The sequence below is a fragment of the Anopheles funestus genome, chromosome 3RL (assembly GCF_943734845.2).
Source record: "Anopheles funestus chromosome 3RL, idAnoFuneDA-416_04, whole genome shotgun sequence".
NCBI classification, from domain to species: Eukaryota; Metazoa; Arthropoda; class Insecta; order Diptera; family Culicidae; genus Anopheles; species Anopheles funestus.
Window position 1 is genome coordinate 74,150,850 of NC_064599.1, and position 25,258 is coordinate 74,176,107.

The window sequence follows — 25,258 nt, forward strand, 5'->3', positions numbered from 1 at the left end:
AAATAGATGCATGCAAACCGATCGCTATCGTCTGTAAAAATACCCAAATTCTGAAGACGAGTTTCATAAGGGAGTTGTTGTATGATACCAAACAGAGGAAAAAGCTAAGAACGTCCAGCTTTATGTACAAACTTATAAGCTCGTCCTCGATAATAACTGTAACATATGCAGATATCAGTAATTGATTGATCCTTTAATATGTAATAAATGAGCTTATTTGTCCATATTGTACATAAATGAAAGAACTGAAAAATGGCGAGAGCGTTGGTATTCTTGGTTGGAAATGTCAAAGTCTCGTAGCTATAGTATACTACCAGACCTATCAGCTTGCGATATATGCTGCATTTGGTACCTTAATGGAGTCTTCGGGATCAAAGGTGTTTGTGAAGCACAATAGTAGATACTATTGTTCGGAACAGTACTCTTGCAAATTTTGCGGCTTGACTCGGTAGTCGAAGTTACGATCGTTCCAAGGTAGCAGAAGTGCTCAACTTTCTCAACTACCTGTCAACTGATACTATGATCCCCAGTCGGGCAATATCACGGTCAGAGTCTCCGTTCAGGCAGGTATTGGTCGAAATTGATCCTCCATCCAATCCTTAAGGCCTTAAGAGTGTACGCTTGATAAAAAAAACCTTATCTCACTTTATAAATCACAAAAACCCAACAAAACAACGAATAACATTAACAACTTGCACAGTAGTGAATTACTTAAAAATAATTTATCTAGAATAGCTAATCTTGATTAATATGTCTGCTTTAATGCATAAACTCGTTCAGTATAGATATTTGCATATACAACCACAATAAACAGACTATATTGCTATAATTCCAGAAGTGAAGATCATGATACTCATCTTGATTCTGTCTTGAAGTGTAACAAGTGATTAACATTTGTATTGTAAATGATTTAGCTATACGGAAAAGCAACATGTAATGAAAGTGATTCATCAAAACAATAACCAATATGCATTTCCACACCGCCAATAAGCAACCACATCAAACTAGAGATGAGAATAACTACTCTTTTCAGTGAATCAACTCAGAGGGAATGAGTCGTTATTAGGAGTCAGCTCGTTTGACGGCTCATTTCGGAGTCATAAATAAACCCGGCATAAACGTGCAAGTTAAGGTTCGGTCATTTTACTCACTCATGAGTGTACGCATGTAACCGTGCTGAGTCGAGTTGCTAGAAGAGTAAATACGTGAGTTGAAACGAAAATGTGCGAGTGAGTTGAAACTAAACGTTTGATACACATGAGTTGAAACGGAATACATGTGTACCATACCCAAACTAGTCAAATGAATATACTCATGAGTGAGTAGGATGATACATATCCTAAAAGTATCCCGTTTCATGTCAATGACGATCAGGCTAGCCCACTTGTTCGTTTATGCATGTTTGATAGTTAGGCAGTATAGAAGTACAGAAGGGGGACGCCTGTATTTACTCTTTTAGCAACTCGACTCACGACGGATACATGCTTACACTCGTGAGTGAGTAAGTGAAAAAAGAGTCGCTAAAACTCATCGTGAAGAGTGAACGAAACTCGTTCACTACAACGTTTCAACTCACTATCTCACTCACTCTAGTTTGTATTGCAATGTTTGAATTTTTGATTTATTTTTTTTTATTTTTGATATCAAAAATCGATTCATTCGTTCTTTTGAACAAATGGCTTCTAATTAGAGGCTTAACTCATTTTCCTTGTTCTCATCGTTCTCTTTCCCATAATCATTTGAAGTAGACATTTAACCTCAATCAAGAATTATTTGTAACAAACTTATTTTATTGTCAAACTTGCTAATATTGTGTATGCAGCATGTTGAAAGCACATACAATTCTACAAATAAATGTAGTTGGGATATCTTTGCTTCCTGAGAAGGTTTCAATTAAAGTACAAACACCCGTATTTTCCATTAATTTTGCCGTTAGGAATTATGTCAAAAGTTAAGAAAGATAGGTTTTTCTCTGATCAAACAATGAGCCTACGCAATTCTTGCAGAAAGTTATGCGAATTGATGAACCTATGCTCCTCAACTACACGAGCCATCGCAACATCCGGCCGTCTGGGCATTAACCCTTCGAGAATAGATTTAATTCTGGGCAGATCACGCTCATCAACCTCCTCCAGCTTGTGCCCTAGCTCGTACTCCAGCAGCATCTTTGATAGATCGTAATCGTTGCAGAACAGTGACAGTAGGACATGATCGTCCTGCTTATCTGCTTGTGTAATACCCTGAATGTTGTTTTCGATAGCATAGTTAAGCAAACACTTGGCACACTCGATGTGTTTCTTCACGATAGCCATGCCAAGCGCCGTCATGCCATTATGGCGCAGAAGCAAATTCGGTTTGTATTTTAGCACCAGTTCCACCAGTTCTAACAAATTGAACCCGACTGCACACTGTAGAAGGGTACAATTCATTTTGTCTACCTTGTCTATCTGGGTAGAGTCGTAATCAAGAATCATTTTAACTATGTGACATACGTTGTAGAGCCTAATACTCCCAGCAAGATGGGCTGGTGCTACACCGTCATTGTTCAACACCCAAGCATCAACGCCAATCTCCAGCAACCGTTTTACGATATCTTGTCGAGCAACCAGTATGGCGGTATGGATTAATCTGTCACCGGAATTGGGATTATAGGCTTCCCGCACGGAACAACCATTTTCATTGCGTAGATCGCGTCGAACACACTCATCGAGTAGATACCGTGCTACGGAATAGTCCAGTGTTCCCAGCAGCGACATTTCGATGGAAGATTTGCTGGTGTTATCCTTCAATAGTGGATTGGCACCATTCTCTACCAAAAGCTTTATCATTTCGACTGTATACTTCCGAACGCAATGATGCAGCAAAGTTTCACCATGAAAATCTCCGTTGTTTACTGTATCCGTTAAATCAACACCTTTTTGGGATGGTGGAAGAATGTCGTACATGCAACTAATTTCCTCGATTTTCCAGAAACATCTCGTTGCTCCATCCGTCGTAGAAAACTTCGCATAAATTATTGTAAAGTTGCTTAGTGCGATATTCACAAACCTTAGGAATTCCTCCAAATTTTCCTTCAATGACGCTGCACCACTCATAGCAAAAGTTGAATTTTGAGGAGGCTCTACGACTTCATCCTCTGTAGTTAAAACGTAGAACGTGACCGGAGTCGAGGACTGAGCGTTTAGTGTAAACTGTTGCCATATCATCTCACCCACCACTGCCCAGATTTCCATCCGGCTGATCATATCTTTGCAGTTGTCCCATGTATTCCACATCCTACACGCGTCGTTTATTTTACCAAAACAGATAAAAAGCGAATTCCGTTCCCAGGCGATACCACCGATTATGCCTAACTCCTCGATCGTACGCATTTGACGCGCCCAGCTAAGCAACTCTTCTACCATTCCTTTATCATCTATCGCTAAAGCATAAAACAGCGAACCATATCCGATCGATTTGGACTCCTCAACGAATGAGATCATTTTCCAGCGCTGTAGCACTATTAAGGCGTGTCGGAAGTGATCAAGTTCAGTAACAGGATTCACCGCACAATGATCGTTGATAATTTTCTGTATCGTTTTAAACACATTCTTGTTTTTGCTTTTTATCGCTGCATGCAGTATTGATGAGCTGTCGAGCCAATCGAACCCGAAAGTGCGCAGCGATCGGATCATTCGTTTCGATGCCGTACCATTTACAACCGCCACAGTTAAAGGATGTTCTGTATCCGTACCGAACATCTCGAGCTTGATGGATTTAATTTTTCGAAATAATCGACGGTGACCATACTTTACGAGCGTCAGAAGCGTGAAATGTTTCGCTCTCAGGAAATCCAATACAGCCACCGGAACATCGTGCTCCAATAGTAGCTGTATGCAGTGCCACTGCTGGTTTAGTGCTGCTTGGTGCAGGATGGTAACTAAGTTGTTGTTAACAATTGATGTCGTGGGGCATCTCTCAAGCAAATGCTGCAAAATGGATCGTTCACCAATGGAAGCCGCTGTTTCACAGCAATCCACAAATGCGTAGGGAATGAAATTTGTAAATGCCTCATTTTCCAACAGATATACCGAGATATCATAGTTTCTCGCCTGGACAGTTGTTTTGAGCAAATATGCAAATGTAAGCTGATCAATTTCTGCTCTTTCCATCATGTTCGTAAAGATATCATTCCAGTGTAAAATGATGGCAAACAACAGTATCGCTTGATGAGGTACCGAAAATGGTAACAATAAATCCGCAATTGAACGAACACAGAAGAACAACGCATTGCCTAATGGGCCACAACCGTTCGCAGTGTGGAAGTTTTCAAAGTACGGTAGCATCTCCTGCACACCTGCTTTGTTGCCGTGCTCGATAAACTTTTTCAAAATGGTGTCCTTATTAATGTCCGCAACCAGATAGACAAACAGGTCCGTTTCTCGAACGTGAACCATAAGCTCTTCCCAATCAAACATCTCATCGGGTATCAAACAACCACCACGAGCAACTATTGTACAATCATAGGCTGCCTGAAAGTCGCGAAATTTTAATGCCATCGATAATTGATATTTAGGATCGTTGCATTGTTCCAAAAATCCGACAAAGTACTGATTCAGGTATTGTACAACTGACACATCAGCATTACAAGGAATTATCAGCTTTAGAAGTTGAACGAAACTCGTAGGCAGGTATGATGCGTTCTGCGTACAGCAAAATCTGGCCTTCACTTCTCCGCCTTCCTGTCCTATCATGTGCATCCCTTGGACGTCGTTCGTTTTGAATGCTTCCAGCAATCGTTTCTGCAGATCAACCCAGTGATTCGTTTGAGACAACGTCGGAACGTTAATATCCACCTTGTTAGCACCAGTATTTCCGAACAGTTGTATCTTGGTGTTGGAGAACACAAATGCATTAATTACGATCTTCTCCATCGAGCTGTCCGTTAGCAGATTATAGGATAGGGCGTCATGGGCCAATAAGTTGCGATAGTTTAATCCCTGTATCATAGGAATGCGACTCTTCAGGTAATGGAAACTATCGCCAAAGTAACCGACTGCTCTCAGCATCTCACAAAGCTCCAGTTGGATGTATTCGATAGCGCTTAGCATATGGGTTGGAAGCTCGTGTAACCGCGTAACCAATCCGTCAACTGTATTTAGACCATGCTGTTTCAGAATTTCTCGCAACTGATTGCGACTACTGTCATATAACTTCTGCAAAAAGTTCTGATCACGTTTCACCAACTCACGGGTAAGTTCCTTGTTCCAGGGCAGTTTACTATTTTCGTAAAACTTTTCCAGCATCTTCCATTTCTTGTCGATGGTGAAGATATCATCATAGTAAGATTTCAAGCACAAATTGAGATCCTGTAACGCTTTTTCATCGATCTTATCGGCGATCATGAGATCCTGTGTCAACTGACGCGTATGCACAATGTATTCGAATTTTTCGATGGCCTGCTGTATGATAAATCCATTTTGAAGAATACTGACATTTATGAGAGGAAAATACTTTAGAAAACGTTCGTCGTCGCATTTCAATGTTAAACATTTCAAGTCATTATCTGACCACCACGAGCGCGATTTCTGGAAGAATTCGTGTGCCCATCTATTTCTTAGCTTCCAATTCAACAACCTTCGAACGGAAGCCAAATCGTCACTAGACAAACATGCTCTCCGTATATTGCTATAGTTAATGTCATCATTTTCTTTGAAATATTTGCTCATTTCGCTTACGATATCACATTGCAGCTTTAGACGCTTGTGCACTTGCTGAAAGTTGGGCGTTTTGCCGAAAGGTTCTTTTGCTAGCTTCTCGAACGTGGTTTTTGCTTCATCGTAATACTTCGTCACCTGTTTGTAGCAAGCGAGCTGACGCTGTTCCAATTCCTTCATATCTTCGACGTACAGTACCAACGAGCGCAGCTTCTCGAAAGTGTCACATTGGCGCATATAACCGAAGAACAGTTGCCGCACATCCTCGGCGGCGATGACATAAAGCAGCTGAACTACCATTCTCAGGTTGTTGTAGTTCGAGCGAAACGCTTGAAACACCCATTTATCAAACAACTCTCCAAAAAGCTCCTTTTTTAAGCTGAAACTGTGCGAAAACGCCTCCCGGTAGGATTTGCTTATGATGGGAAATTGTGCGGTCAACATTGATTCCACAGCATTCTTCGTCTTTCCCGGCATATTGGGAGAGTTGGCCGTGTTCTTGATGGCTTCTCCAAATACCTGCACCGCTCGTTTCATACACGCCAATTCGGCGTAAGTGGATTGCTCGCCTTCATTCGAGTTCCGTACTCGCTCGCAGTACAACACGGTCTTGCACAGTGAGTAATATTGCTTGGTTTTGCTGTAATATTTAAGCAGCTTGCGTTTGATGCGACGATCTTTACCACGCATCAGATGAGACAGAGTGAATGTTTCACCGGACACGATGTCTGCGACGATGGTTTCAGCCGTTCTTCCCTTTTTCCAATCGCTCATCAACCCGTTCACAACATTTTGTGGATGAGACACGTGACGTAAACATTTCCTGATCTGCTCAATCAATTGCTCACTGTCCTTCTTATGTAACTCTTTTACTTTCTCGGCCTTGTCTTTGGTCCACGCTTTATCGATTCTTTTCACCTTTTCTAGCATATCCATGATTAAGCTGTCCTTATTCACGGCATTAGCCATTTTCGTACGTTCCTCTAAGTTCCTTATCTCGTGCGCTTTGTTCGGTAGATTGGACGATATCATTTTTGCAAACAGATCCTCGATCAGTTGGTTTGCCTTTTCTTCAGTCCACGGTTGATCGAATGTATCTACCTTATCTAGCAGTTCTTTGATTAAGGAATGATTATTCACGGCATTAGACATTTCCTCTAGTTGCTGCATTACGTGCGCTTTGTTCGGCAGATTGGAAGATTCGATTCTTTCCAAGAGTTTATCAATTAGTTCATATGCCTTTTCTTCGGTCCACGATTTATCGATACTTTCTGCCTTATCCAGCATATCCTTGATTAAGCTATGCTTATTCGAGACATCAATCCTTTCCACACGATCCTTTAGTTGTTTGATCACGTGCGCTTTGTTCTTCATGTTGGACGATTCCATTTTTGCCAATAGATCCGCGATTATCTCGTCTTTCGTGATTGTATTTGACGTTAAAATGCGTCTCATTATCGACAACAGCTCTGTTTCGGTTCGTTCCATATACGTTTTCACTATTGCCAACTGTTCGCTTATCATGCGTACAAACTCGATCACCAGACATTTGTTAATCATTAGACGATACTCCTGAAACTGTTCCGGGTTGCGATAGATGGACAGAAATATGGCCACACAAAATATTGCTTGCTGCATTGGCAGATGGGCAAGAAATTGTTTGTGCTTTAGAAAGTACAGATGGTTGTGCACGGTTTGCAGTCGATGCAGGAACAGATCGTCAACATCCGAGTACAGTCGGGTATTGTACTGCAGCTTTATAACACTCCAACATTCGGTTATAACGTCGATATGATTTTTCCATTCGTTTGGATCCTTCGTTCCGGACCAGTTGCCGGACAGCTTGCGAAAACCATAGTCGGACAGTTTCCACAGCACGAAGTGATGCAGATCTTTCGACAGAACCACATTCTTTACATTTAGTTGAATTAATGCACTCGCTATGTGTTGAAATTCTTCTTCCTCTTTAAACTCCTTGATAAGAAGAAACTTTTTAAAAATCTGCAACGAGTCATGTCTTAACACCTTGTAGCATGCGGTTGCATCATCCAATCCATCAATTTCTTCTTTTATCAGAGATTGAACCAATTCACCGTCTCCACTATTCGCCAGAGCACACTGGAGAACGGTTTGTCCTTCGCTATCGACGGTGGTGCTATCACACAATCCACTTGCCAATAAACGACGCACTACATCGAGATGATTCACACCGCGGAATTTCACACACAAATGCAGAGGCGATTCCTCGTAAAAACGCCGGAACTCCAAGACGGTATCGATGGTTGCCTTTTCAATACAGTTTTGCAACTTCGTTTCATCACCGAAGGTGATCGCTTCGAAGATACTTTCAAGCAAACTATTCTCCATCGCTAAAAAGGGAAGCACTGTGGGATAATTTTTAATTATTTCAAGTAAAACAAATTGTGAAGGCCCTATCACGCAACTTACGTCTGGAGTTGTGCGTAGCAACCAAACGACTAGTGGAGTATATGTGATGGTAGAGTTGATTTCCCCGCACGGCGAAGGGCCTATCAGTGATTGATAAGCATTCGTTCACAATACAATGCGTGCTATTATATTTGTATCACCTTCCTGCCACAAAACCAAACAACCTCGCACATTCGCGCAATCGAAGAAGTTTATCAGCGTTAAAGTTGCGGTAAAAAAAACGAGAACCGTTCGATGTGCTCCAATACGCTGTCTATACGACAATGTTACAAAGGGTCGACTACACACGTGAACGAAATGCGAAAAGAGAACTTGATGGACCTTAGAACGTGGTTGAAATACCTGAAGCAGGTTAGTAGAGGATAATCAACCCACAAACAGGAGGAAATACCTGTTTTGAAGTCAGCAGACTGGGCACTAGAAACACACAAAGCGAAGATATGGATGACAATCCCCTCTCACGTGTGATAGGATACATCTGATTATACCACCGAACATTGGAGAGTATTGGAGGTTTAAACTATCGCCCTCCACCGAAGATGAAAAGGAGGATCATTGCGATTATGAAGTTGTGGTGATCGTTGCGTCCCCTCTAAGAAAAATCACAAACCACATTGAGGGACAGAAGATCAAGAGAACTAGCTTATGTAAATGAGGATGAATCAACCGAGGGCTTCCGGCAAACTTAGTTCGTTTTTTGGTGCTTTCCTTGTCGTCTACCGCTCGCCTACTATGTAGCAACTATTCTCTCACGATGATCCGATGACCGAAGAGAAGACTATGTTTTTTTTCCTACAAAGTATATGGCGCATCACCATCACCAAAGGATCATGGGGACGAATGGAGCGGCCAGGTTCCCATATAAATAGATGCAGGCGAACCGATCACTATCGTCTGTAAAAATACCCAAATTCTGAAGACGAGTTTCATAAGGGAGTTGTTGTATGATACCAAACAGAGGTAAAAGCTAAGAACGTCCAGCTTTATGTACAAACTTATAAGCTCCTTTAATATATAAGATTGATCCTTTAATATGTAATAAATGAGCTTGTTTGTCTATATTGTACATAAATGAAAGAACTGAAAAATGGCGAGAGCGTTGGTATTCTTGGTCGGAAATGTCAAAGTCTCGTAGCTATAGTATACTACCTGACCTATCAGCTTGCGATATATGCTGCATTTGGTACCTTAATGGAGTCTTCGGGATCAAAGGTGTTTGTGAAGCACAATAGTAGATACTATTGTTCGGAACAGTACTCTTGCAAATTTTGCGGCTTGACTCGGTAGTCGAAGTTACGATCGTTCCAAGGTAGCAGAAGTGCTCAACTTTCTCAACTACCTGTCAACTGATACTCTTATCCCCAGGCGGGCAATATCACGGTCAGAGTCTCCGTTCAGGCAGGTATTGATCGAATGCTTGATAAAAAAAAACTTATCTCACTTCATAAATCACAAAAACCCAACAAAACAACGAATAACATTAACAACTTGCACAGTAGTGAATTACTTAAAAAAAATTTATCTAGAATAGCTAATCTTGATTAATATGTCTGCTTTAATGCATAAACTCGTTCAGTATAGATATTTGCATATACAACCACAATAAACAGACTATATTGCAATAATTCCAGAAGTGAAGATCATGATACTCATCTTGATTCTGTCTTTGTTACACAATTATTAACATTTGTATTGTAAATGATTTAGCTATACGGGAAAGCAACATGTAATGAAAGTGATTCATCAAAACAATAACCAATATGCATTTCCACACCGCCAATAAGCAACCACATCAAACTAATCATGCATTAATTGAGCGTACAATTGCTAAACAATAAATATTTTCCTACACTTATAAACAAACAAACTTCCTGCTACCGTGGGTCGATAAATGCACTAAACAAACCGCTATTTGCACAAGGTGCATTCTTTTCCCCGCCGAAGCAAATAAATATACCGGTAGTCGATTAGCGCCTGGTGGAGTTCGTTCACACCGTTGTGGAGGCAGCATGGTTTGATGTTTAGTCATCCCGCGTCCGTGGGTTGAATTGTGTAAAGGCGAAAAAAAAGGCATACCATATGCCCGACCTACCCCAAGCGACAACTAATCTATGGCACCACGCTACTGGAACGACCTCAAACACCGAAATCATCACCCGCCCGTATTGTACGGTGTCGAAAGTCACCCAAGCGTAAAGGCAACGACCTTCGAAAGCAGACAAAATGCATCATCATTAACACCAACCACCCTCTTCTGCGGCACCCGAGTTCCAGGCTCATTGTTTGGCCAAATGAATGCAAAAATCACAACCGGAACTTTCAGCTTTTGGGAAAAAGTCCTGTCTGCGCCATGTAAAGATATGTCTCGTGACAATGGGAAGCAAGAAAGTCCGCATGTGGGGAGATGTGTGATGTAAGAGGGTCGGTTTGCAAAACCATAGAAGATGGAACGTGGTGAGACGGTAACTGTCCAAACAAAAGCCACCACCAACAAAACCCGATTGATTGATCGTGTTACTGACCTGCCGCAAAAGCAGAGTGTGTGCAACAATGCATCAAACATCGTAGATGGGGCAAATTCGATGCTCTTACTTACGATTGGGAGAGAAGGTGGGGGGGGGGGGGGGCCGAAACGGCCAAAGGGTGAACAACCGACACAGTTCGTACATTCTTCCTGGCTTGCGCAGTGGTAAAAACTTCAGATAGAGAAAAACAAAAAAAACTAGTGCATAACCGTGACCCTTTGTCGCGTGATTCGTAGTACCGGTGACGCGCTGCCAGACGGGAGTTTCCTTTTTTCGTGACTTTTCCACGCAATCCGTACGACCGGGTAGCGCACACGAAGGTGATGGTGCGTCATCGCCGTGTGGTTGTGTGCGCCGGGAGGGGGGGGGGGGGGAGGTTTGGTGTATCATGGGACGGGACCGAAGTGATGGTATGCGTATCATTTCTTTGTGTCCAGTACACGATGCTCACCGTGTTTCCGTGGATGCGTCGTCTATCTTTTAGTTGCGGCTCGAAAGAAGGGACATGTGACGACGGGATGGTGAGTGATCGAGGGCAGGTTGAGATTGAACGTTTTATATCGTTCTTCTTTCCTATCTCTCGCTCACTCTATCTCGTTTTACTGTCAGATGGAAGTTTTATGTGACTCGCACACGGTGAAGTGAGCTACCGGTTGCTTTGAATCCTGAGCTAGTGTCATGTGCCACACGGGTGCGGAATTTGATACACCACTAAAGGAGGAAGTTGTGGTAAGCGATATGACAGATAAATGTTTGGTTTTGGTTTACTAAACGCTTAAACCACGGGGATAAAGAGGGTTCATTTGTAAAATCAAGTTTCTTTAGAATGTAATTGTAGTGGAACATGAGCATTGTTTCTCGTTTCAAGTTACAGCCATTGAATGACAACGTTCTACGATAAGACTTTGATAACTAGATTAATGGTAAAGCCACTAATTGAAACAGATCGTTGCTACATCAAGGTTATCACACATTTTGACATGCAGTAAGGACAGAAAACTACAATAAATTTATAATCTACAAAGATTAGTTGCTAAATGCCACATTAGGCATGTATTGTAGAAGTTACTTACCAGCTAATCAGCACAATTTATGAGCATGAGCAATGTTTATCTGATGACGGGACCTAAGACGTGAAACATTTTGGAACATCGTATAATAATAATAATAATACTAGTTTCAAACCACAAGTAGCTTTAGATCTTTTTTTCTGTATTGCAATATACATAGAACAATGTCTTGATCAATTATAAGGGTTGTCATAAAATATTAATCATAAACATTATGGAAAATGAGCCTCGCTAAACGAAAGTAAAAGCAATAATGGTAGCGGGAAAGAAAAAAGCGTGCGGTGGGATCAACGGTCAGTCTTCTATTGTGAGTTGCATGGTTTCTGTTTTACGTTGAAATGGAGCAGCATTGGAATAAAAATTGGTGGATAATTTTTTTTATGCTCTCCAACGTTGGACATTCTGTATTTCTAGCTTGTGGAAGGTTGTTTATCCATTGGTTCTCATCTTTGAGGTTTTAGGATGGGTTAAGTTTAGATGCTAACTATTTCGCACGGCATATACGATCGCATCGGAGCAATTTCTTGTCGAATTTCCATTAAGATCTTATGTTACACAAATGTTTTAATTAAAATGAAGGTAATTCATTCCGCAGCATGGGCGTGCGGATGAATGTTATTAAACGAATACTTTCTTTTCACCCATTCGGTTGTATCAATGTCTCACCATTCCCGGTATGCGGTTTTCCCACGCTTACCAGACACTGTGCCGCTTTTCTTTTTCACTCGGTGAATGGACAAAAGCGTACGGAACCTACCATTTACCCTAGTCGCGCTGTGCGCAAGTCTGCTGTCCTTGACAGTGGAAAAATAACTGTGTCGTCGGAGGTCGTTGCATCCGCGGCAGCAGACGGAAACTGCATCAACCATACCACTGACTTTCCTTGTTTTACATCCTGCCCGTGTGGGGTGGTTGAAGAATGAAGCTGTTGGGTGGGTGTGAGTATATGATATCCTTAGCCCAGTTCGTTCACCTTCACAGCGCGCGCAACTGGTACATCGTGTCTGTGTGTGTGTTTTTTTTGGAAAAAGAAACATCCGGGATGCACTTTTTCTCCATTTCCATGACCTGCGGATGTACTGTGACGGACAAAGAAATTTGGCCATTTTTCGGATTATATCGGTCGCCTTGATATTTGGAGGGTAAAGACCAATCATGTACTTGCTCGGAGTCGATTGCCGCGTTAGTCATCATTATGCTTAGCGGTGGCTGACTGCAGGAGAAATACAAGGCAGGAAGGGCGATCCTACACAGACAAGCATGCAGTTCTGCGCGCAGCCACAACGCTGCTCGCGTACCTTTGGCCCATAGCATCGATAAAGCTAATACACACGCGCGTCTCAAAACCAGTTCTTGACGGTCTCCTCCATGTGGTTCACACTGTGTTGGTGTGTTCGCGCAAGAGACAGCTTCGCGCAAAACCCGTTCGGCCACACGCCTAGGGGTGGTTGCGAACGCACATCCGCGGGTCTCTCCGGCCAGTTGTGTTCGCTGTGCCCTAGTGGTTGGAGCTAAACGCAAACGGGCTCCCGGTGTACCAGTGTTAGAAGCTGTACGCTGAGCTCACAGCGGCGCGGTTCGCAGTGTTCTTGCGTATTGCAATAAGTGGAATAAGGAGAGAAAGAAATAATAAAAAAAAACACACGATAACTTCTCAATCATTTAACGCGTGCTTTAGCGTAACGGCACGCAGCAAAAGACGTCGCACGATCAATCTTTATTTCGTGTTCTGTGTGGTGTTTTGTAAAGAGAGAAAAAAAACACAGAGTAAGATCAAGTGCAGTTGCTGGCAAAAGGATCATCCGGCCAAGGTGGAATTGGGGAGATCGTGAGCAAAGGAAAGGAAGTGCCAGTTTTTTTTTATGTGCAAAAGCAGTGTGTTCAGTGTGTGTCGGGTGTTTTTTTTTTGCTCTTCCCCGTATATGGTGCCCGTTTGATACACGCTGTCGGTGCAGTTTTGTGTTGACCTTCTGACAGGGCTTTGAGGGCTCTTTAAGGAGCAGCTGTTTGCGACGCCACCCCAGCGCGCATGTACGAATGGCATGATTGACTTCGGTGAGTAAAACCGATGGTGCCGACGACAAAAGTGACCCAGTCAGCAATCAGTAACCATCCAGCAGTGCGCTTAACGCACATATCAGATAGTGGTGTACCGGTGCATGGAATTTCATTTACGGAACGAAAAACATAACTGACAGAAGGTAATTGTCGCCCACTTCCATTAATGGCGCTCCGTCGCAGGGTCGGCTTTCGATATTCTTTTATCTGCGGTAACATGGCCGCTAATTCTTGGGTGGAAAATACCAATCGAGATTGTGTGTGGGGAATACCCGCAACCTAAATACCTCCGAAACCTGAACAGTGTGTATTGGGGTGATTTGGTGATAGTTTTGCTAAACTGCCTCACTCATACAACCCCTCGCTGAAGGAACTGGTTAGCACGTATCCAAAAACTATGCAAATAAAGTGCCGGACGTGTAACAGATAAGCGCTACACAACGCTTAACTTCGTCAATTGGAAGATGAAGGAGATGAAAATCAAAATGGTGGAGTTAGCGTGAATTTATGCTTGCTTCCACGAGTGACGAGATGGGTTAGTTTAAAAATAAACTCAAACAGTTCTTTTTAGCCTCTGTGCCTTTGCTTGGGCACATTCGGTACGCATTATAAACTTGTTCGTGCAGATTGTCGATTGCAACTTTTTGTTATTGCAACCATTTTGTTGTGGCGCAGCACAAGGCAAAAGCGATGATCGTTAATTAAGGTTGCCTTTTGGAAGAATTTAATGATGTTGCAACTTTTGTTAAGCTGCATAAAGAAACGGCAAGCGACACAGTTTTCTGGGGGGATTTTTCTACTATATCGTAGAATTCTTGCGCACGATGACCTTCGTCTGATCTTATCATAAGCTGTATGTGGTTTGCTCTGGTAGTGTTTGTGCTCATACCTAACTCCAGTGTTTTTATGATGTGTAGAAGCAGTGAAAGCACTTGAAGTTGATGTTTGCGAAACATGGTCTGTTTGCTGTGAGATCGTTCCTTTTGCTGTTTGAACAGAATGGAGAGTAATGTGTTCCTTTTTTTTTTGCTCCTTTCGTTGTGTTTACCGACCAACTCGATGTTGGTGTTTTTCTTTTCTGTTAGCGCTGTTGTTGCAGCTGATAAATATATCGATGTGATTCTATTCGGTTAAACACTGAACAGCGCATCTGGCATCGACGTGAGTGACATGAGTTTAAATATGGAAAATGATTTAAGATGAGATAGGAAACGAGTGCAATGAACTTTAAATGCGTAGAACGATATTGCACGATCACGCAAACAATGGCGAGAAGATCTTTTTTTTCGGAAACATTAGTACATTAATTATTAAGACATTTAATATTGTGTTAATTGGTTCTAAATTTGTGAGAACAAAAGACATTTGACAAAAAACAATTATAGAAAAAATCTAATTAAATATATTAGAAATAGTTTTAAAAAGGTACGAATGAATATAGTGAGATACGTTGCACACGATTTCTTTATTGCAATTCCACTGTAAATTTTTTTTTTTATAAGCGTCGCAATAGATAGAGATGCCAGTAAAAGACGCTCCTTGAGTCATTGCAATCCGGAGCGATTCATCGGCGTACGTGTTTTAATTGAGTTTTATTGAGCCGGTCGTTATCAAGCCGTACCGACGTACAAACGTACAAACACAGCAGACAAGTGAGAAGCGCGACACGATCGACCAGTAAAAGTGATTGAAACAGATTAAGCGTTCGCACTTCAATATCAGCGTCTATGAATTGTTGATTTTACTGACACATTAGCAAAATGTTTATTTTTTCCCTTTCCTGATATAGTTTAGCGTGAAGAAGAACTGATAATGTTAAGAAACATGGTAACGAAACACGGAAGGTCTCGTGGTTTCCCAACACACCTAGTAGTGCTTTTTCCTTTAATAATAGTTTTCATATTTTTACCTTTTTTGTGGACATAACATTTTAATGACAATATGACGTTTTGTAAACATTACGCAATTTATGTTTACATGAGTTAGTTTTACTTTCACTCTAAGCGTCGCAGTACTTGTGAAGGTTTTGTTTCCATGTAGGGCAGCAATTGCCGTTGCGATTAACCGTGAGCTTCTTGTCAGCATTGTAAAGTAAAGATAGACACAGGGACGTTTTGGAGAACATGGCTTTTAGGATCGCGTCATGTACTGCAACATAAACGGCCATGGTACACGACAAGACTAGAGAATGCGATTTTGCAATATGGTTTTGGTCGACATCGTGTAGGAAACTGCTAACCGACCAAAAACTGCTACTGAATTTTACAATTGCCAGACTCTCAGCTTAAGCCACAATTCAGTAGAAGATCTACCGGATCTTCGTTCTACGAAACATAGAGCATTCTACGAAACATGGAACATTTAAAACAAACATAACTGTATACGGTTTGAGGTCTATAAACTTTTCAAAAATAAATCTATGGCATTATAAAAAGTTAGCATTAATGTAATTGTTATTGGAGATGAGATGGTCAGCCAGAACAACGTTGCAACGTTCCAAGGAGATGGTAATTGGAAGGAAGAATGCTCAGAGTTTACGGTGGGAGGATAGAGCTTCTAAGTACGCTTTAGCTGGTGTCACAAGATGTTCATCTATAAACCTTCTTTGTTACCCTTTGGTTCGGTTTAGTAGCTCATAATAGAAAATGGCTAGCTTGTCCCACTTAATACACATTATGATCTTCACGTTGAATATTCGATTTATTTGTCAATGAAATGCATGGCCTGAGCTTCAGTTAATTGCAACCCAACAAACATGGTACTGGACGTCTATTTACCGTAGTACCTCAAAGTAATCATTTTCTTTTCGGACCATTCTCATTGCATTTTACTAATGGTAGGATGGGTAATGACCCAAAGTTTTTGGAGAATTTTTGTTGCATTTGTTAAGGATTTTCGTCGATATTAGTCTTCAGTTAGTCGTCTCTAAACTTAAGTGGAATTGCAGATTGTTGTGATCGTTTATTTCCGTAACTACAAAGCTACTCTATTGCTTTAGGTGCTAAGTTGCAGGAAGACCATGGAACAGTGTCATCAGTTTGTACTTCAGTTTAAAATTTAAAGCATGTGTTAAATCTCTTTCTGTTCCACCTGAACTCTTTTTGCTCCACATGAAGCTGATAGTTCGGGTAACCTGTTTCTTTACAATATATTCCGTGTTGAAGTTATCATTTCTAGAGTGCACTCTGTTGTCCACATTTAAGGGAAACGGCAGAAATTTAAATAGAATTCATATAGTACACTAATATCGACATCTTGCATTATCAAATCTCTACAAACTGATTGATGCACCTAGAATGACAATGGATCCATTAAAGTTATGTTTGATTGTTCTCTTTCTGTCTCGTTACAGCAATCATTGGCAATAAACACAAAGCAATAATACAAAATGAATGATCTCACCTGCCTGAAGTCCCTCAGGACGGTACTGAGGGACCTAGACGTCTACGATGTGTTGCAAGACTTTATACACCACCGTGTGTTCAACAATGAGGAATGCATCGAGATTACAAACGAACCGGATGAAACGTTTAGACTGGATCTGATGTTCATGACGCTGGAAGTAAAGCAGCGTCGCGACCCGCAAATAGTGGCCCGGTTTATGGATGCACTGCGGAACTACTATGACTGGATCGTAGAAAAATGGGAAATGTATCGCAACACGGTGACGAAGGATTACAATCAGTATTTGTCGTACAGGAATGAATCGTTCATGCCATCACAGGCTTCGATTGGTGTGTATAGGAAGAATTTACGATGGACAATACACAAACACCTGATGTCGCTGCGTCACGGTGCATCGGAACATCGGTATCTGTTCATCAATGGCAAGATCGGCACCGGGAAACAGACGCTCGTTTGTCAGGCCTGCGAAGACCTGACGGTAGTGGTGCGCATGAACTATAAAATCTTCTACCTGGATCTGGCTTACTGCAACACCAAGGAAGCTACGTTGGAAATGTTAGAAAAATTACGTGTCCAACTTGGGGATGCAGTTAAGCAGGAAGAGCGTAGCAACAATTACAGCTATCCTTCGAACAAAATCGACTACTGGAAGCGCACCTTTACCCAAGCGTTCGAGAAGGAACTCTCGGAAAGTTTGCTAGTACTGGCACACGTGCGCTATGCCGAACTGATAAAAGATTTCGATTTCAAGTGTAAAACCGTTGTGATCACAAGCAACAAGGATGTGGTACACGAGGTAAGCGAATCGGAACGATTCGTGGTGGAACTCCCGCAAGGTTTCACCGAGGACGAAGGGCTGGAACTGTTTGCGAAGGCACTGAAAAAGAAAAACACCATGTTACCACCGGAAGCAACGGAACTCTGTCGTGCGTGTCAGGGTAATCCATTTCTCATCAATCTGATCGCACTGCGGATGAATGAGGAATGCAAAAATGAGGTACCAATCAACTGGCAGCAACACATCGACAATCTGCAGAACTTTAGCATTGGTAGATCGGAAAGAGTTTCGCGAACGATCGCTTCTACGTTGGAACAGTTCACCGAGGAGGAGCAACAATGTTTTCACGATTTGGTGATCTTCCGGGACAACGTGCCACTATCGCCTCGCGTAATGATTTTACCTTACCTTACTATCACAACTAAGGCTTACTAGCTACTAGCTCTCTATTAACCTAACTACAGCGTCACTGTTAATGTTACACTCGGCTAACAAGGCCTTTCACACTGTTTCTTCTTTGCACACCGTTTACATGTATCTGTCTAGGTGCTGGAGATGTACTGGGGGAAGGATAAGGAGACGACCGAATGTTTCCTGTCGAAGTTGGAACGGCGCGGTCTGCTGGAGAAGCGTGTCTGTAAGAATAAGATGTTTTATATGATGCAATACATTTGCTATAACGATATCATGCATCCACCGGGCTCAGATATGACCAAACTTCATCGTCGTCTGCTAAAAAACTATAGGTATGCACGCTTGTTCTAATGCTCACTCGGACAAACAAATCCCTACCCGCACATGCTCTCATCTAGGTGCACGTGCAACCGGAATGTTTTAGATATTGCTAGTTTTGGGGCTAGAAAAAAAAATGTTACCACAACGGTATTAACCTTCACTTTTGGAACTAATGATCTTTAATCAACGAACGCTAACAAAACGATGGTGCAGATTCGTTTGGGAATTATTGCTAATGTCCATTTCGCCACCTCTAATATCCACAGCATACGCGAGAATCTCACCAACCGTAGGGAGCTAGAACTGACCAACGAGTTCCCAAATGATGACTACTTTTACTTCTACATTGGGTACCACATCGATCAGGCCGTTGAGCATGATTTGTTCCCCGAGCTTTATCAAGACTTTGGCTTTCTGGAGCAAAAGCTGCGCATCGCTGGGCTGGCAAATACGGTCGGCGATCTGCGCAAATATCAGGACAAGATTTTTCCACACGTCGATGATGAAGAAGCCATCATTGACACGCTAATTGAGTTTCTGATGGTGGGCGAATGTTTACTGTCGGATGATTCACGACTTCTGCAGAGGGCGTTAAATTTCCCGGGAGAAATCGGTAACATGGCGAGGGTGCAGGTGGAGAAGTTTAAAAACCGTCTCTGGTTCTGTGATGTGTAAGTTAATGAAGCAAAAAAAAAGTATGAAAAAACCTTAAGTTAGGTTGTTAATGGACTCTTTTTTTTTGTTTGTTTTGCAGGTCTCATGGGTTTGAATCATCGGTCATTAAACTTTGCCATCGTCCGGATATGGTGCGTTTGCAGGATTCAACCCATGTGTTCGTGTCACTGGCGAACAATGATATCCAGCTGTGGAATCTCTCAGTAGACTACGATGTGCCACCGATGACGTTCAAGGGCTGCCAGGGTGAACAGATCAAGGACATGCAGAAGACGGACCAATTTTTGGTGGCTCTCAACAGACGGGGTTTGATTAAGGTGTGGTCGACTAAAAATCCACCCGATCGGCCCGACTATCGTGTGCGCGATGCTACACCGCGTGAAGCCGAAATGACACTATCGATAACGGGCGGATTTAGCTGTTTCTGCGTGTTGAAGCAAAGCAAACACACGGAACTGATCGCGATCAGTCATATGGGGTTGCTGTGCGTGTACAAGGTGTACAATATTGTGTTCCGCACGGAAAAGCCAGACATTAAACACCAAACGGACATACGGAATGCGTACATTTTGCTACCGTTGCGAGATTTCAATAACGGTGATGGTGGTGGCGCTATCAGACGCTGTCTGTTTCTGGTGGTGGTTGGAAACGTACCGATGGGGATTGTTTTCAACATGATGTCGACCAGCATCGAGTCAAGGTTCGTCGAGCCGGTAGCGCTTAATGTCCATCAGCTGCCGGAAGGATTTCTCTTCGTTAATGAAAGTCAGGTGCGTTTGCGGGCACTGCAACCGTACGGACTGGATGAGGCAAAAGTCGTGTACGAGATCAAACATTCCGTCAACACGTGCAGCGTAGTGACGGAGGACAAGCGGTTCCTGGTGCTCGGTACACAGCGAGGCATTTCCATCATCAACATCAGCGAAGGTGTCGAGGTACGGCGCATGAACAATAGCCACTCGATCGTCGATCTGGACGTGTTGATGATGGAAGCAACTTTGTCCCACGTGCTGCTGGCGTCCATCTCGAAGGATGGGGAGAATGCGATGAATATGTACAGCTTATCGCTGGACACATCGAATCAGTATCAGCTGGAAGGTACCACAGTGTTTCTCGCTAGTCTGGAGGATGATCCGGTCCTGCTGAATACCGTCGATCGGCACTGCCGATTGCAGCAGACTTTGCTGCAAAATAATGAATGGGGTGTGCCGCACCAAAAAACGTTCATCAATGACAACATCAACGCACCCGTACTGTGTCTAATCAAAACACCATCCGCGTACTATTTTGGGCTTGAAAATGGCAAACTGCTGAAGCTGTCCGAGTGGCACAGCGACGCGACGATGGTGAACGTGGCCGAGCTCGGTACGGAGGTAACATATTTGGATCATTTTGAACGCGCCATGGAATCGGGGAAGGTGGAAATTTTGGTGGTAGCAGGCAAAGGTATCTGCAAAATCTACGTAAACGAATTTGAGGAAATTGAACTAACCGATACGGTACGGAAGTGTTACATGCTTTACGATCGTTTTCTGCTGCTCATTGGTGATCGTTGTTCGATACAGGTTAGTAAGGGTTGAAGTTCGTTTTTTTTTGTATAGCATTCCATCAATAAAGCGGCGATTTTTTTCTACCTTCCTATCCCACAGATATACGATTTGGAACACAGATCGCTGGAATTAGTACAAAAAGAAATCGAACGTTCGTATGGTGCTTCCGCTTACCAGCTACTGCCAAGATCGGCACTCATACTGTGCACAGCCGATGGCATCGTTTACCATCTCGGGTTGCATCAGTCCGCAATTGAATCGTTCGACTTGGCACCGTTCGACGAGATGCTAACGGTGAAACCGGCCCAAAGCAAACACACTCTGTCCGGTACCGGTACTACCACCAACGTGATCTGCAGCTGTGCCTTATCGGCGGACGGAGAGTTCCTGGCGGTCGGGTGCACCGATGGCCGGATCATACTGCAACAACTTCTGGATCCCATCCGGCAGCTGGGTGTGCTGGAATCGCACCAGTTTCCGGTGGCAGAGTTGTACTTTAGCAGCTGGAACGAACCGGGCGCACCACACATTTTGGTTAGCGTCGGTGATCTGATCGTTTTCTGGAGCGTCGACAGTTTGGTTAACAATCAACCGCGCAAGAGCGTATCAAGCATACGGCTGTCGGGTCGGTTTACTCCTCGCAAAACGGCGGATTCATCGAACGATAATCGTCGTTCGTACGGTAGCAATCAGTCCGGCTTTTCCACACCGATCGTGGGCAGTCCGGTGCAGAAAAGTTTCCTAGGCGATCGGTTCGAGGAGTCGGCCCACTGGTGCAATAAGCGTGGCTCTTACAGTAAACCGCACCTGCTGTCGTGCATCAAGCTAATAGGACATGCGAAGCGATTGATCATGAACCGAGAGTTTAATAAATTTCTCACCATGGACGATGAGGGTTACATTCACTATTTACGATTTTATCGTCCATCCTCGAACCAGCTGCTGTTTCCACCGCCCGCCACCTTCGCGATGCGGCCAACCATCGTACCGACGATGATCGCACCGCTGGATAGCAGCAGTAGCGCCAGTAGCAATTCGCGTGCCGTCCATCTTATATGACGGTTGTTAGCAAACGAACGAAACCTGCGGGTTGGCTGCTGTTACATCCTATTGTACATACTGTACACTGCCTTTTTACGGTAAATAAGAACCAGTAAAACGTTACTATATCGGGCAATGCAACGCTACTCGTGTAACGGCGTTTGTTCGTTTGCTAGTGAATAGGAATTCATTTGTTTGTTTGTTTGTGTGTCGTGTTTCTACTACCACTTAATAGCGTCCAACTATCCCTCCTTTAACTGTGCCAAAGTAGCGTACAAGGGTTTGGCTTACACAGTCTTTCATAGCCATTTAAGCTTTACTCTTTGAGCAAAGCGTGTACACGACGCGCAAAAGACAAAATCAACCAATCGCACACATTAAGGGAAATCGTTCCGCAAGCATGTGATAGCGGGAAAATCGAATAGTTTCGGATTAGATGAATATTTCATAAGGAAAGATAGCGAAGCCACGTTTTAATAGTAATAGTAATTTGTCGATTATCGAATATTCTAATAATTAGGTACAATGCATGACTGAGACGGTGGTCGTAGAATAGCAGAAATGTGTGTATAAGACTTTCGAACGCATTTTTACCGATTGTACAGATTTTAGCCTAATCTTCGCTCATCCTTTAATGTGCTAGAAGTTAGTACATTAAAGCCAGGCTGCGGTTGCCTGTGCCGGAAAGTGTTACTTGCGATAGTAGATAATGTACGACACGTTTATAACATTCCTTAGATGTAAGATTGAATTTATGAAAGGTTTTTTTTTTACTTAATAGCATACCCAACGAGATAAAATAAATTCTACGAATGTTTAATACAAACAATCATTTGTCGGTTGATCATTGTTACATATGTGACGACAACCCATTATATAGTTAGTGATCATTTAACCGATCAATTTAATCGCAATGTTGGACGTTGATTCATTACATTACCTTCAGATTCAGTTTTATCCTGCTGAACATGGTACCCTCTTTTCATATATCCGTGTATATGTTGATTCTTATTTTATTATCATCCACGACCGCTATCTCCTCGTTGGTGATAGATTTACGTATAATCGTCGTTGATGGATTATCTTCAGAAGGTGTTAACTTACTTGAAGGATGCGTTGAGAACGTGTTCGATAAGTCGGTTAACTCATCGAGAATGACTATTAAAAACAAAACCCATTCGTTAAAAAGAGGCTCAATGTGCATGACAAATAACATTACGAACCTGTAATCTCCAAATCGATGTCACTTTTAATGCTCTCATACATTTCTGCCGTTTGATCACGTTGTTGCTTTTTAAACATTGCCACACGAAGGCTGTTTCCTGTAGGAGAAGCATTAAGATCAGCGTGAGAATAGTGTTAAATAAATATCTATAAATTGAACCATACTTCTTAATGGCTTCTTTCTGATCGAACCCTTCTCGGGAGACGTAACGGCACGATCCCTTCGGTGAGCAATAATATCGGAAAATGTGTTAAGCTCAAGCAAAGATGCTGCTTCTAATCTTCTCTTTCCCGGTTCACCACGACGGCTGCGGTACAGTATGTTGGTGGACGACATGCGTACTTGGCTGGCAGAAAACAGTTCCTGCAAGTTTGCTTCAATCGTGCGTCGTTCCGGGGATGGTTCCGGTGTATTTGACGATACATCATGCCTGTGCGATGTAACATCTTCCGCGGGACCGGTTTTTACATCCTTGTCAGTGTTAATTGCCATTTGAATTTTGCGCAATTTCGCCTGAAGCACTCGGAATCGTTTTATAATACGCGACGGGTCAATATTTGCGTCCCGTTCGGCACATTTTACGATAGCTCGGCATTCCAGTACCATCGTGCGATAATCACCGTAATGGATGTTAAGTATTTCATCCTGCAAATTAACATCGATAGCATTGATTTCGAGATGGTGTTGAAATATTTCCGCCTTGCGGATCATTTCGAGCGCTTGTGGTAGGTTAAAGCTTTGCTGCAATGCATCCAGTGCTCCATCTAACAGCTCTATTAATGATAAAGCAAATGCATTGGTGTCGATTATTCTATGCACCAGCACACACAACGTTGCCGATTCTTCGAGCCAGTGTTTTTCCAGCACCATCGAATTGCTGTCCGTTCCTACGTACAGCGAGGGAATAAGATACGAATCTAGTGCTTCCAGTGAAGCCAGGCAGCTACGAATTGCGGCCGAAATTTTCATATTATCGGCGTACGATATGGCGAATAGCCCTATTTGCATCAAGCGCTCGACGAAATTATCGAACGGTTTCGTAAGCTCATCAATTTGTTCCTCGCTTACGCTGGAACTGATGTTAGTTCTTAGTTGCGTGAGTAATCTGCGATCGTTGTCACCGAATGTGTCGTACACCAGCCGTATGAGGCATTCGTTGACGTGATTTTCCAACTGATAGATGGCACTTTCAAGAATGCTTACACGCAGCTTTTTGTCGCTCGAATCCTTCCCATCGTTTTCCCGCTCTAGTGCTATACATTCCTTGAGAACTTTTTGACAAATCTTAGTTATGCGTTTTCTATCATCGTCAGGCAGCACGTTGCAAAACCCGAACGTTTGCGATATTAATGCTTCAACGACGGTACGGATTCGACCACTCTCCACGATGACTTCGTTGTACTTCGTTTCATATTCATCCTCCGGACACACTGCATCGCTGGCAACGGTTAGAGGAGCTATCAGGCTGAGCGCTAAATCCAGATAGCTGACAAAGTTGGAATCAGAAATACTTTCGGGTGAAATTTCCGTTTCCAGCACAGATTTAAGCCGCTCCAGACACCAGATAATGCGGTCCAGGAAGCATTGCCTTGCTTGTGCTAAGCCTTGACGTTTGCTTGCTGTATTCAGTTCAGTTGAGATCGTTTTCTCCAGCCAACGGATGCACATGACGATCTGCGAGATGCAAAGGAAGCACGCCTCTAGCACTCCTACGTTGCCGTTTCCATCAAAGATGAGGTGCTTGTGCACGATCCGCAGAAGACGGTACAAATCAGCGCATACGGACTGCAAGGATATGACCGGTACGAAAAGTGTAGTACAAAGAAAGCAAAATCAAAAAATCCATTCTTACATTTAGCCATTGAAGTCCGCTTTTATCCGTCGGTATGAAACCATGGTACAGATTATCCTGTACCGTTTTAATGCACTCCTGAAGTTCGGGCAACATTTTTATTGCAAGATTTTGTACGAACAACGCGCGAAACACGACGCACCTTATTTCAAAACATTCAAACTGTCAACGGTTGCTTTGGCGCATTGACGTTTGCGCTG

The 25,258-nt window shown here is 42.8% G+C and overlaps 3 protein-coding genes across 6 annotated transcripts in view; 1 reads left to right on the forward strand and 2 right to left on the reverse strand.

Annotated features, from left to right (window-relative positions):
• Window positions 1–22,810, forward strand: part of LOC125766955 (uncharacterized) — a 50,842-nt gene extending 28,032 nt beyond the window's left edge. Inside the window, exons 1-6 of one of the 4 annotated variants that reach the window (XM_049433082.1) lie at window positions 13,114–13,940; window positions 17,150–18,370; window positions 18,527–18,726; window positions 18,982–19,386; window positions 19,470–20,955; window positions 21,040–22,810. In XM_049433082.1, the coding sequence (XP_049289039.1) occupies window positions 17,186–18,370; window positions 18,527–18,726; window positions 18,982–19,386; window positions 19,470–20,955; window positions 21,040–21,999 (4,236 nt within the window). In that variant the 5' untranslated portion in view covers window positions 13,114–13,940; window positions 17,150–17,185 and the 3' untranslated portion in view covers window positions 22,000–22,810. The other 3 variants (XM_049433081.1, XM_049433084.1, XM_049433083.1) reach the window with 3 other exon arrangements.
• LOC125766947 (uncharacterized) lies at window positions 1,585–8,118 on the reverse strand. Its single transcript, XM_049433056.1, has 2 exons — window positions 6,936–8,118; window positions 1,585–6,761 (listed from the first exon to the last, which is right to left on the reverse strand). Exons 1-2 carry the CDS (start codon window positions 8,061–8,063, stop codon window positions 1,977–1,979), a joined length of 5,913 nt encoding a protein of 1,970 aa, XP_049289013.1. The 5' UTR covers window positions 8,064–8,118; the 3' UTR covers window positions 1,585–1,976.
• On the reverse strand, window positions 22,780–25,220 carry LOC125766994 (serendipity locus protein alpha). The gene is made up of 4 exons (XM_049433176.1): window positions 25,059–25,220; window positions 23,371–24,991; window positions 23,205–23,303; window positions 22,780–23,139 (listed from the first exon to the last, which is right to left on the reverse strand). Exons 1-4 carry the CDS (start codon window positions 25,152–25,154, stop codon window positions 22,964–22,966), a joined length of 1,992 nt encoding a protein of 663 aa, XP_049289133.1. The 5' UTR covers window positions 25,155–25,220; the 3' UTR covers window positions 22,780–22,963.
• Between the last annotated feature and the right edge of the window lie 38 nt (window positions 25,221–25,258).